The sequence below is a fragment of the Mustela nigripes genome, chromosome 2 (assembly GCF_022355385.1).
Source record: "Mustela nigripes isolate SB6536 chromosome 2, MUSNIG.SB6536, whole genome shotgun sequence".
NCBI classification, from domain to species: domain Eukaryota; kingdom Metazoa; phylum Chordata; class Mammalia; order Carnivora; family Mustelidae; genus Mustela; species Mustela nigripes.
In genome coordinates, this window is record NC_081558.1 from 95,249,187 (window position 1) to 95,262,918 (window position 13,732).

The following is a 13,732-nucleotide window of genomic DNA, read 5'->3' on the forward strand; positions in this document are numbered from 1 at the left end:
ATCATAATTAATTGAAGTTCATAGTTTACATTAAGGTTACCTTGTGTTGTACAGTTCTATGAGTTTTGACAAATGCATAATGTCATGCATCTATGCAATATCATGTAGAACAGTTTCATTACCCTACAAACCCTTTGTATTTCACCTATGTACCCCCTCCCTCTGAACCTTGGCAACCACTCATCTTTTTATGGTCTCTATAGTTTTCCCTTTTTTTCAGAATGTTACATAGTTGGATTCACATAGTATGTAGTCCTTTCAGATGATTTCTTTCTTTCTTTATTATTATTTATTTTATTTTATTTAAAATTTAAAAAAATTAACCTATAATATATTATTTGTTTCAGGGCTACAGGTCTGTGACTCATCAGTCTTATACAATTCACAGCATTCACCATGGCACATACCCTCTCCAGTGTCCATCACCCAGCCACCCCATTTCTCCCACCCCCCCTTCACTCCAGCAACCCTCAGTTTGTTTCCTGAGATTAAAAATATCTTACGGTTTGTCTCTCTCTCTGGTTTCATCTTGTCTCATTTTCCTCTCCCTTTCCCTATGATCCTCTTTCTTGTTTTTCAAATTTCTCATATCAGTGATATCATATGATAATTATCTTTCTCTGTCTTATTTCATTTAGCATAATACCCTCTAGTTCGATCCAAGATGGTTTCTTTCAATTAGCAATATGCATTTAAAGTTCCTCCATGTCAAGGAGAAGTGAGATGGGGGAAATCAGAGGGGGAGATGAATCTTGAGAGACTGTGGACTCTGAGAAACAAACTGAGGGTTTTGGAGGGGTGGTTTTGGGTGGTTGGGTGAACCTGGTGGTGGGTATTGAGGAGGGCACGTATTGCATGGAGCACTGGGTATGGTGCATAAACAATTAATCTTGGAACACTGAAAAAAAATAAAATTACAAAAAAAAAGTTAAAAAAAAAAAAAGTTCCTCCATATCTTTTCAGGGCTTGTTAGCTCTTTCCTTATTTTTGACACTGAATACTATTCCATTGTATGCATATATCACAGTTTGTTTACCTATCTGCCTGTTGAAGTACATCTTAGTTGCTTCCGGTTTTTGAAACAATGTTTTTTTGGTGGTTTTCATCAAATTTAATTAAAATCTCAAGGGTTTATCTAGATTGCATATGCACAAATAGACACAGGAACTTTTTGTTGTTAGAGATGGCTAAAGAAAGAGGCTGTTGAATGGCCTTCTTCAGGTTACAAAGTCCTGTTCCCGTATGTGTTCTCCAAGTGAGAGTTTCTTACTGAGGACTTAGTAAATTCATAAAGAGTTGTTTCAATCACAAAAAAATTTGGCAACCATTGTTTGCAATATCCAGTTAAAATAAAAAATACTCTCAATTGTTCTCTGTGAGGTGTCTAGGTGTCTAGGACCTTATTAAGAGATCATGTTCTAAATAAAAGATTGTACTTGGGAAAAATTATAACTTATCTTTTCAGCCCTTTTTTTTTTTCCTAAGGTTGGGGGCAAGTAGATGGAATCTTTTTACAGGCTTCCTTGTTCTCTGAACAAAGTAGGAGATTATCTACACGTTGTATTGGTACTAAATCACAAGGGAGATTTAAATCTTTTATTTTATTTTATTTTTTTAATTTATTTTTTTCACTGTTCCAAGATTCATTGTTTATGCACCACACCCACCTTTTAAGTCTTGATTGAGGACCTGGGAAAAACAGTAGGAGGCTCTCGTGAACTCCTGGGACATGACTGTCCAGATAGATTGTTGTCCTCCTCAGGTGAAGGCAAAACGGTATTGATTGTTTTGATCTAGAGGCACACTAAAAAAGGACAATGAACCATTATACCGAAGTGAGTGGCTTCAGGTGGAATTGATGCTAGGATGGCTCTTGGGTTAATTTCTACCAAAGGTGAGGTATACCTATTTTGCTGATGGCCTTGAGGTCTTGAACAAATTTATATCCTTGTCTATTTGGTTTCTTTTCTAGGGGGACGAGAGTGTTACGAAGAACAGTGTACAAGAAGACCTTTATTTATGAGGTCTTCAGCCACAGGTTTAGCTCTTCCTTTGACTTCAAGAGATATTGGGAAGTTTGGGTAATGGTTTGGTAGAATGTAGCTGAATTTAATAGATTCTGCTCCCATTACCTTTCCTATGTCTAGAATTTCTAGCCCATAGAGGGTCAGGTTGTGTGTCAAGATCTTTATTTGGGGTATGTATTAAATATGGAGAATGCAAAGGTGTATTCAGAAAAGACACAATTGGTTATGAACACATTTAGTTAGCACAACACAAAATGGACACAAGAAAGTGAGCTAAAGAGGAGAAAAGGAATGGCTTGATTTCACAGGATGCCAAATAAATGGAAGTGGTAACAATACGTGGTATTGAACTGAGAATAAATAACCAAGGAACTCAATGCAGTGAGAGAGTTCAGACCTGCTATTGGCTTACACCTCAATTCATACTTCATAAACTAAGAGTAGCAGGACACAGGTGGCCTCCATGTGTACTGCACTTGGTTGAAGGCCAAGGTTTGGCAGTGGGTAGTGCAGCTTACATCTCACCAGGACCTCCAGAGAAATGGAAAATAAACAAAGGCTACTCAAATGAGAACAAGTGAAAGCTATTTATTCAGAACTTGCAATCTCGAGGGAGTCAGCCCTGTCACTTGCATTTGACAGAGACTTTTTGGCAGGTAAGGGAGTGGGAAAGCTTTGTAGTGAAAAAAAAAAAAAAGGAAGTCTTTAGATATGCTTGATTGGAGCTTGTTGGCATGATAGGGAAGCTGGAGGCAGGCTAACTGAAAGCAGGGAGTCCTATGTAATTGGTTTGGTTTGTATACTTTGTATCTTAGGTGATAGCATATGTGGCTTTCTCTAGTTGGTCCTGAGTTGGAAGTGGGGGTGGAAATTAGGGAAGCTGGCAGTTTTTCACTAAGTCTGACTATTTAGAGCCAGTTATGGATAAGGTTATGGTTGTTTTTCTGGGCTGGTGCTGCAAAGGTTGTGGGTCAGAATTTTATTGTCATATGTGGTCTGGCCATTGTTCATTTGTATATTCAGTCTCTCAGATCCTATTATCCCCATGGCTATCAAGGAGTCCAGCTCTTTAATGGCATTTTCTGTCATTAGCCACCTTTGGCCCATTGAGCTTCTCATTTATACTGGTGCTTCTCTACTGCATTTCTTATTACTTCATTGCACAAATGTCCCTCTAGTCCCTCCCACACTCTCTACTAGCTGATATTTTATTCAGCCATAGATAGTATATCCATTATATCATTTCCACTGCTTGAACCTTTTGATCCTTTATTCTACTATCTGTCTTGGAGTTTATGGTATTTTTACTTAACTTCGTGTGGGACATCCTTTTCTCCAAGCTTCTAAGAGCCACCTGTCCAAATGTGAGCACGGCCTTACAGGGTCTTTGCCAGGATTGTTCAATCCTATGTCATGAGAGAGTGCTACTAAATTAAAAATTCTCCCTTCTCCAGGCTGACATCCAGCACCCTCAGTTCTACACTTGGCTCCTGCTGGTATATGTTGAGTGAGTTCTGTAGCTCTTCCAGGGTATAGACATTCTCCTTCCTTATGTATAGGCCCAACACTTCTCTGACTGAATTATATTATATATAACTTTAGTTACTGGCCTGGTGGCAAAGAGAGAAGCTGAAGGAAGATCTTGAGGTTGGTGCAGGTTATCTTGCCAGGCAGAGAATTCTGCATCATCTTAAAGCAAGGGAGAAGTGCCAACTTTTTAGAGAGGAGTGGGCCACTTCTGAGGTTCAAGAGGATTGAGAGGGATCTAAGGATTTAAAATACTCATGTGCATAAAACTAGTTATCTCCATTCAATGTCTCAGTGCTCAGTTAAGCTGTGATCTCATCATTACAGACTTGCCTAGTTTGAGAATTTAATCTTTTAGGTACTCTACAGTGAATTAATCTCTACAGTGAATCCTGGGTTGGATCTTCGGGGTCTCCAATTGACCCCTTTATCTCAAGGAGGCTATTTGTATGCTGTCAAGGAGACTTTCTGAATTTCTTTCATTTGAAATTAATCACCCTTAGACTTTCAGTCTTTATCTTGAATGTATTGATCATCCCAGTAACAGCCATTCAATTCCATATTGCTTATAAATATTACTTCTTATCACTCTGTCCCCCAAATTTCTCAAATGCCTGGGATATTGCCAATGCCAGTGTGTTCCCTTCTACCAGTATGTCAGTAAGTTCACCATTGATTAAAATCTTATCTGCTTTGGAAGGAATGTCCAATGGAAAAAAGACAGTCTCTTCAACAATTGGTGTTGGGAAAATTGGACAACTACATGCAGAAGAATAAAACTGGACCATTTCCATGCACCACACATAAAAATAGACTCAAAATGGATGAAAGACCTCAATGTGAGACAGGAATCTATCAAAATCCTTGAGAATAACATGGGCAGCAACCTCTTCAACCTTAGCTGCAGAGACCTCTTCCTAGACACATCGCCAAAGGCAAGGAAAACAAAGGCAAAAATGAACTATTGGGTCTTCATCAAAATAAAAAGCTTTTGCACAGCAAAGGAAACAGTCAACAAAACAAAAAGACAACTGACAGAATGGGAAAAGATATTTGCAAATGACATATTAGATAAAGGGCTAGTATCCAAAATCTATAAAGAACTTATCAAACTCAACACCCAAAGAACAAATAATCCAATCAAGAAATGGGCAGAAGACATGAATCAACATTTCTGCAAAGAAGACATCCAGGTGGCCAGCAGATACATGCAAAAGTGCTCAACATCACTCAACATCAGGGAAATACAAATAAAAACTACAGTGAGATACCCCCTCACACCAGTCAGAATGGCTAAAATTAACAAGCCAGGAAGTGACAGATGTTGGCAAGGGAACCCTCCTACACTGTTGGTGGGAATGCAAGCTGGTATAGCCACTCTGAAAAACAGTATGGATGTTCCTCAAAAGTTGAAAATAGAGCTACACTTTGACCCAGCAATTGCACTATTGGGTATTTACCCCAAAGATATAAATGTAGTGATCCAAAGGGGCACATGCACCTGAATGTTTATAGCAGCAATCTCCACAATAGCCAAACTATGGAAGGAATCTAGATGTCATCAACAGATGAATGGATAAAGAAGATGTGATATATATATATTCATTCACGTATATTCATGTCATTGCAAACGGCAAGATTTCATTTTTCATGGCTGCAATATTGCATGAATATTCCATGAAAAATGAAATCTTGCCGTTTGCAATGATGTGAATTGAACTAGAAGGTATTATGTTAAGTGAATTAAGTTAATCAGAAAAATCAATTATTATATGATCTCACTGATATGAGGAATTTGAGAAACAAGACAAAGGATCATAGGGGAAGGGAGGGAAAATGAAACAAGATGAAACCAGAGAGGGAGACAAACCACAAGAGACTCTTAACCTCAGGAAACAAACTGAGAGTTGCTGGAGGAGAGGGGGGTGGGAGGGATGGGGTGGTTGGATTATGGACATAGGGAAGGGTATGTGCTATGGTGAGTGCTGTGAATTGTGTAAGATGGATGAATCACAGACCTGTAACCCTGAAACAAATAATAGATTATATGTTAATTAAAAAAAGATCTTACTGTTTTGCTGTAGCATGCCTTGGGCTGCTCATGCTCCATGATGTAGCTCTGAAATTCATTTTATTTTATTTTTTTCTTTTTCTGAAATCCATTTTAGTGGCCTCTTCCTATGATAACTCCTGGTATAAGCTGTAATGGAGATTTGCATGTAGGAATTTGGAGGAACAAAGAAAATATGACTGAGGAGATGGAGAAGTTGAACTGGGATACCATTGCAACAAAAGCCTCAACCAATCCATGGAGAGCTCTAGAATTGGGATAGACCTGCAGAGTTGTCTTGAACCAAGGGAACTGGGCTTGTGCATCTCTTAACTGGACAATCATTGGAGTGGACCTTTTGTTGGGGTTGAAGGTTGAAGTTGACTTTCCATGGAGGTTTCCTTGGAGGCTGAAGGTAATTCTTGGACAGCAACTCAGCTGAGTTATCTGTTAATACTCTCAGTTGCAGTCCTGATGGAGTGGGGACAGAGATAGTCCACTCCAGCATCACTACAGCATTGAAATTGGAAACTGGGCTATGTGTTATTGTTTGAGGATGAGAAATATAATTTTTGAGTGGCAAGTTATCTGAGCTCCATATGTTTGGCTCTGAGTTCTGGATCTTAGGGAGCCATTATGATATACACACAAAATTCCAATATAGAGCAGAAAATGAATTGCCACTCAAAATGTGTCCCCAGGAAAAACTGAGAGCTTTTCCTCTATGATCAGGAACAAGACAGGGATATACACTCTCACCATTGTTATTTAACAGATACTGGAAGTCCTAGCTGCAGCAATCAGAGAACAAAAAGAAATAGAACGCATCCAAACCAGCAAGGAAGAAGTCAAACTTTCACTAGTTGCAGATGGCATTATACTCTATGTAGAAAATCCAAAGAACTCCACCAAAAAATTGCTAGAACTGACACACAAATTCAGCAAAATCTCAGGATAAAAAATCAACCTGCAGAAATTTTTTGCATTTCTATACACTGTCAGTGAAGATGCAGAGAGAGAAATCAACAAATTGATCCCATTTACACTTGCACCCAAAACCACAAGACACCTGGGAATAAATGTAACCAAAGAGGTAAAAGATTTTTATGCTGAAAACTATAGAAGACTTATGAAAGAAATTGAAGAGGACACAAAGAGATGGAAAAACACTTCATGCTCATGGATTGGAAGAGCAAATATTGTTAAAATGTCTATACTACCCAGAGTAATCTACACATTTAATGCAATCCCTACCAAAATACCACCAGCATTTTTTAAAGAGCTAGAACAAACAACTCTAAAATTTTTATGGAATTACAAAAGACCTCAAATAGCCAAAGCGATCTTGAAAAAGAACAACACAGCTGGAGGTATCGCAATTCTGAACTTCAAGCTCTATTACAAAGCCTTGGTCATTAAGACAAGTATGGTACTGGCAAAAAAACAGACACATAAATAGATGGAACAAAATAGAAAACCCAGAAATGGACCCACAACTATCTGGTCAACTAATCTTCAACAAAGCAGGAAAGAATATTCAATGGAAAAAGACAGTCTCTTCAACAAATGGTGTTGGGAAAATTGGACATTCATATGCAGAAGAATGAAACCGGGCCATTTTCTTACATCATACACAAAAATAAACCCAAAATGTATGAAAGACCTAAATGTGAGACAGGAATACATCAAAATCCTTGAGGAGAACAAAGGCATTAACCTTTTTGGCCTCGGCCATAGCAACTTCTTACTAATGTCTCTGGAGATGATGGAAACAAAAGCAAAAAATGAAGTATTGGGACTTTACCAAGATAAAAATCTTCTTTATGGTGAAGGAAATAATCAACAAAACTAAAAGGCAGCCAACAGAATGGGAGAAGATATTTGCAAATGACATATCTGATAAAGGGTTAGTATCCAAAAATCTATAAAGACCTTATCAAACTCAACACCCCCCAAAAACAAATAATCCAGTTAAGAAGTGGGCAGAAGACATTTTTCCAAAGAAGATATCCAAATGGCTAATGGACATGAAAAGATGCTCAGCATCTCTCATCATCAGGTAAATACAAATCAAAACCACAATAAGATACCACCTCACACCAGTCAGAACGGCTAAAATTAACAAGTCATGAAATGACTGATGTTGGTGAGGATGCAGAGAAAGGGGAGCCCTCCTTCACTGTTGGTGGGAATGCAATCTGGTGCAGCTACTCTGGAAGACAGTATGGATGTTCCTCAAAAAGTTGAAAATAGAGCTACCCTACGACCTTGCAATTGCACTACAAGGTATTTATCCAAAGGATACAAAAATACAGATTTGAGTGGATACATACACCCCAATGTTTATAGCAGCATTTTCAACAATAACTAAATTATGGAAAAAGCCCAGAAGTCCATTGACTGATGAATGGATAAAGATGTCAGGGATATAAAAGGAATATAAAGGAATATTACCTAGCCATCAAGAAGAATGAAATCCTGCCATCTGCAACAATGTGGATAGAGCTAGAGTGTATTATGCTGACTGAAATGAGTCAGTCAGAGAAAGATAAATACCATATAATTTCACTCATATGTGGAATTTAAGAAGCAAAGCTGATGAACATAGGGGAAAGGAAAAAAAAAAAGGAAAAAAAAAGCTGCCAAATAATTGGAGGTTTTATGCTTGAGGAAATGGAATTATTGGGCTAATTGATACATAATTTAAAATGAGAATGCCTAAATTCTTCTAGAGATAAAGGATGAGATATCCATTAAATAAGAAAAGTTTCTATGACACTGATTAAAAGTTGTGAAATAAGGGCAGGTAGATATTTTAAAAAACAAGCAATTAGAAGTCTTGAAAAGGAAAAATGCAGTATTTGAAATATACACTGTCTTATAAAGAACCTAAACAGAATGTTGAAAATAGAAAAGGACAGAATCAGTGAATTATATGAGAGAAGGTGGGTTATCATAAAGGCCACAAAAACAGAATATAGATATTAGATGTGAGGGTAAGAGTATTGATTAAGCAGCATCACCATTTATCCATTCGAAGTTCCAGATATTAGAGAGGGATTCAATGGTCTGAGAGATACTGACTCATCCTTTTCTGAGATTTTTTTTTAAAAGTTAGTTCTGCAGATTAAAAAAGCTCATTGAGTTGCAGCAAGCAAAATTTCACCCACTAAACACATCACATTGACACTGTAGTGTATCAAGGTCAAGAAAAATAGTAAATTGTAAACAGAACCCCTGCAAAGGAATGGCAGTACAAATGACAGAAATCTTCTCAACTTTGACAATAAGTGACAAGGCAAATAATAGAGCCATATCTTTTTTTTAAAAAAGATTTTATTTATTTGTTAGAGAGAGAGAGAGAGTGCAAGTACAAGCAGGGGTAGTGGCAGGCAGCGGAAGTAGTAGGCTCCCTGCTGAGAAAGAGCCCAATGTGGGGCTTGGTCCCAGGACCGCAGGATCATGACCTGAGCTGAAGGCAGAGGCTTAACTGACTGAGCCACCTACGCGCCCCTAGAGCAATATCTTTAAGGTAGTGAGAAAGTATAGGCATTATTTTATTTATTTATTTTTATTAATTTTTAAAATTTATTTTCAGCGTAACAGTATTCATTGTTTTTGCACCACACCCAGTGCTCCATGCAATCCATGCCCTCTCCAATACCCACCACCTGGTTCCCCCAACCTCCCCCCCTGCCCCTTCATTTTATTTTATTATTTTTTTAAAGTAGGCTTCATGCCCAGTGTGGAGCCCATCGGGGCATGGAGCTCAACATGGGGCTTAAACTCACAACCCTGAGATCAAGACCCAGGATAAGATCAAGAGTTGGTCGCCCAACTGGCTGAGCCACCTAGGTGTCTCTAATTATTTTAGAATTCCATCTCTCACTAGAATATTATAGAAGTTTGAGGGTGTAACTAGAATATTTGCAGACATGCAAAACTAAGCTTTACACACTAAGCTGAAAGAATTTTAAAGAGCATACTTGGTAAGGAGAAAAACGAGGATGGAATGAAGGAGTAGAATGTGAGAATGGAAAGTGAAGCAAAAACACTGGCAAAGCATGCTGGCAAATCTAAATAATAATTATTAATGTTCAACAGAAAAAATGAGCATCTTGTTGACATTAGCTTTATCATGAATAATTTATTTCATTATGAGGCAAATATGAGGCAAATCTGATAAAATATATTTTAAAATTAGAAATTGTGTATATATGGTTGTTTGTAAAAACAAAACAAAGCTAAAAAGGAAAAAAGAACCCAAGGTAGAACTAGAATTGTATCAAATAATGTGGAATAGCAGAAAGGTAAAGATATTCCGTTTTTAGGAGGTGCACATCACCACATTAATAGATTAAAAAAGGAAGTATGAAAGTCATCTATACATACAGAAAAGTTTGCATTAAAATTTAACATTAAAAACCCTTAAAGTGACCTAGCAGTTACTCTCTTTTCCTTTCTACTTTCTCAAGTCCACAGGAGGACATCCAATTTTTAAGATCCCTGAAGCCCCAAGCCTGGTCCCATTTGCTCTGCTGGGAGGTTTCTGTATGTACCCAGTGACCCAAAGTTTCCATGCAGCTATATTATGTACACACACACACAATGAACTGCCAACATTTACAATAAATTGAGAAAGTCTTTGTAGTTGGTTCAAATAGACAAAACAGAAGTCCAAGATTTTTTCATGATTAGAAAGACTCAAAACTAGCCTCTTCAACAGGATAAGGGTTATCTACCAACCATGAGCACGCGCGCGCACGCACACACGCACACATCATGCTTTATGGGAGAATTTAGAAGCACTTGCATTAATACAAGGTACAAGATAGGGATGCCCTGTTTATAGAATGGAAGTGGGTAGGAGGAGGGGTGACTGGTGATGGGTATTAAGGATATCACCTGTTCGGGTGAGCACTGGGTGTTATACACAACTAATCAATCATTGAACACTGTAACAAAAAATTATGATGTACTATATGTTGGCTAGTTAAACAATAAAAAATAAAAAATAAATTAAAAAATAAAAAATAAAATGTAAGAGGCTAGTAAAAACGACATTATTCTCATTATTTTGGTCCTATTATTCTCTTTATTAGTTAAGCAAGATAATCTACAGATAAGGCATTAAATAAATTAAATCATATTTCTGGATACCAGAACAACATAACGAATCATTTCTATATGCCAGTAACAATGTACAAAATATATTCAGGATCTTAGAACTATCAAAACACAGAGTCTTTAGAATTAGAAACTGTTCCAGCTCTGGAGAATTTTATTAAAAATCTATTGGAAGAAAATCATGCGAAAGAGTTGGTTCTTTTGGAAAAAATCCCCCCAACCCAGCAATATTAGTTAGACCATTTGGTAACCTTCTCATTAAGAAAAGGAGGGCACACGATCATCGCTCCTCATTCTGTGTTTGTTTTGTATCCAACAAACATTTGTCCAGTATACCTATTTGTTAGATTCTCCAAAAACACCTACAGCTATCAAAAAGTCAAAATGACAAGGTTGTCACAAACTAGCAGGGACATTAGGGGCAAAACCCATTAAGAAAAAAAAATTTTTTTAAAAGATTTTATTTATTTATTCGACAGATGAAAGCGATCACAAGTAGGCTGAGAGACAGGCAGAGGGCAAGAGGGGAAGCAGGGTCCGCGCTGAGCAGAGTCAGATGCGGGACTAGATCCCAAGACCCTGAGATCATGACCTGAGCGGAAGGCAGAGCCTTAACCCACTGAGCCATCCAGGCGCAACCCGCCCCCCACCCCCAATTTTTTTTAGGAATGTCTAATTTTGGAGGAAGAGGTGCAATGGTAGGGTGCTGGGGAGAGGATGGGTTTTAGAAAGAAGTGCAAAACTAAGGAGAATGGAGCTACTTAAGCGTAACCTTAAGAGAAAACAACCTAAGCAGCGTTTCGCATTTCTGGAAGCACACTGTATTTCCAGCACCATTTCGTTGCCGAGGTGATTTCCCTTCAGATGTTTCGGTTCGCCATTGATCCAAAATTTTGCAATGCAGCTTGCATCAAAAGAGCATCTGTCCGTTATTCATGCTTGGTGATTCTTGCGGGTTGTGCAGTGTACACACGGCGGCTCCTGGAAGCCTCTCCCAAGGGCCCGCTGGGTGGCAAGGGATTGTGGGAGCAGTTCATTCCTGGAATAGGCGCCTCCGGGCCTTGGGAGAGGGACCCGGAAGGCGCTGGGGGCGCGCGTGGGGGCCTGGGCTCGGAGAGGGAGGTAGAGGTTGGAGTGGCGAGTTGGGGAAGGGCTCCAGAAGGTGGGCGTCCAGGTTGAAGTAGCGGAGAGGAGAGCGTCTCCTTGGACTAGGGGTGGGGGCCCAAGGCCAGGCACCCGGTGTGGGGCCCTGCGGGTGGGGGCTGGCCACCCTTGCAGCGCAGGGGCGGAGCCCAGGTACGGAGCCCGCTGCAGGGTCCATCCGAGGCGGCAGGAACTCGCGGTCGGCGTCTTCCTCGTAGGCCTCTGCTTGGGCGGCCATCTCTGGGGCAGAAACGCAGAAGAGGCCCCGCTCGACGGCGACGTCGTGCTCGGGCGCGCTCGGGAACGCGCCCCGTTCCAGGCTGGCAGGCGAGTGGCCCTGCCCTCCGGAGCGCAGGAGAGCCTCGGGGACCAGCACGAGAGTGAGCTCTCCGACGGTCACTTGCAGGGCCGACGTCGGCTCGGGCTCCAGCACCAGGTCTACGTCGTCCAGGAGCAGCTGCAGGGCACAGCCGGTGGCCAGGACCACCACGGAGGTGAGTGTGTCCGCGGCCTGGGGCCCCTCCAGGTCCGCGGGCTCCTGGGTTCTGCGGCGCTTGGCAGGGCGGGGTCCTCCTGGCGGTGGTCCCCAGCAGGGCTCGGGGTAGGCCCTGGGGCTGCGAGGCCAGCTGCCCATCACCCGGACAGCGCTGCGGGCGGCGCTCTCGGGGCCTGGCGGCGGTGTGAGGGACCCGGTCCTGCACGCCGTGACAGGTCTCGACGACGACAGGTGAGGCGGCGGGAGCGGCGGAGCGCGGTACCGGGCGACGCAGAGAGAGAGTGCCTGGAGTTCTGGGGGCGCCTCCTGGGGCCGGAGTCCTGGGGTTCTGGTGGCGCAGCACGGGCGCAGGGCTCAGCCTGGGGCCTTCGAATCCCAGGTTCCTCACACGGACAGATCTGCGCGGGTATTTCAAGGGACGCCGGCGGAACCGAAGTCGCAAAATGTCACGCTAGGCTCCGCCCCTTCCGAGGCTCCGCCCAGTAGAGAGCGCGGTATCGGTGCGGCTCTAGAGCTGAGGCTGTGGTTAAGGAATACTTCTGTGGGCTTCTAGGAGGCAGAACAATGGTGCCACTTTAGGGCTTGGCTGCCGGTGTGATCTCGGCCTTCCTTGAATTGACCTCAGATGAGGACGACCTTAATCGGAAAAGTGCGTTTCGATTCCCACCAGTGGAAAACTGCCTAGACAGGGAGCTGTAAGGCCTCTCTCCTCGAAGCCCCGCCCCGGAAATGACCTGAGTTTTTTCTTTGGGTTGAAGAGCAGGAAGAGTTTTTGGACCATATCCTAAGCCCTTGCGGAAGTTGTAAACCACTGTCATCACCTTTCAGGGGCGGTGAAGGGGAAATGAGATTGGAATTGAGTGCGTTAATCTCTGGCCCTGCAAGATCACCTTATTACCGTACTGTGTACATATCCATTTCGTATTGTAGTAATTATTATAGTACTATCATCAGCAGTAAGCGTTTATTTAGTTTGACCTAAAATCCAACCACAAAGTATATCTATTTTAGCCCAAGTGACAGATGATGAAAACGTCATCCAGAGAGTTAATCGGTTTGCTCAGAAGCCCGGAACAAGCAGAACTGGGTTCAACATGACAAGGCCCACCTACAAAGATGGTGTCTGCGCCTGAATCTGAGTGTCAGTTTGAAGGTGCTTTTGCGTCGTGTGTTGTGGCTGCAAAAGGAAGGTGTGGCTCAGCCCATTACTTGGTTGCGGAAGTTGTAAACCACTGTCATCACCTTTCAGGGGCGGTGAAGGGGAAATGAGATTGGAATTGAGTGCGTTAATCTCTGGCCCTGCAAGATCACCTTATTACCGTACTGTGTACATATCCATTTCGTATTGTAGTAATTATTATA

The 13,732-nt window shown here is 41.3% G+C and overlaps 1 protein-coding gene across 1 annotated transcript; it reads right to left on the reverse strand.

The window, feature by feature from the left end:
* Positions 1 to 11,764: 11,764 nt before the first annotated feature.
* Positions 11,765 to 12,508, reverse strand: LOC132009999 (proline-rich protein 23B-like). Its single transcript, XM_059387988.1, has one exon. The coding sequence runs from the start codon at positions 12,506 to 12,508 to the stop codon at positions 11,765 to 11,767; it is 744 nt and encodes a 247-aa protein (XP_059243971.1).
* Between the last annotated feature and the right edge of the window lie 1,224 nt (positions 12,509 to 13,732).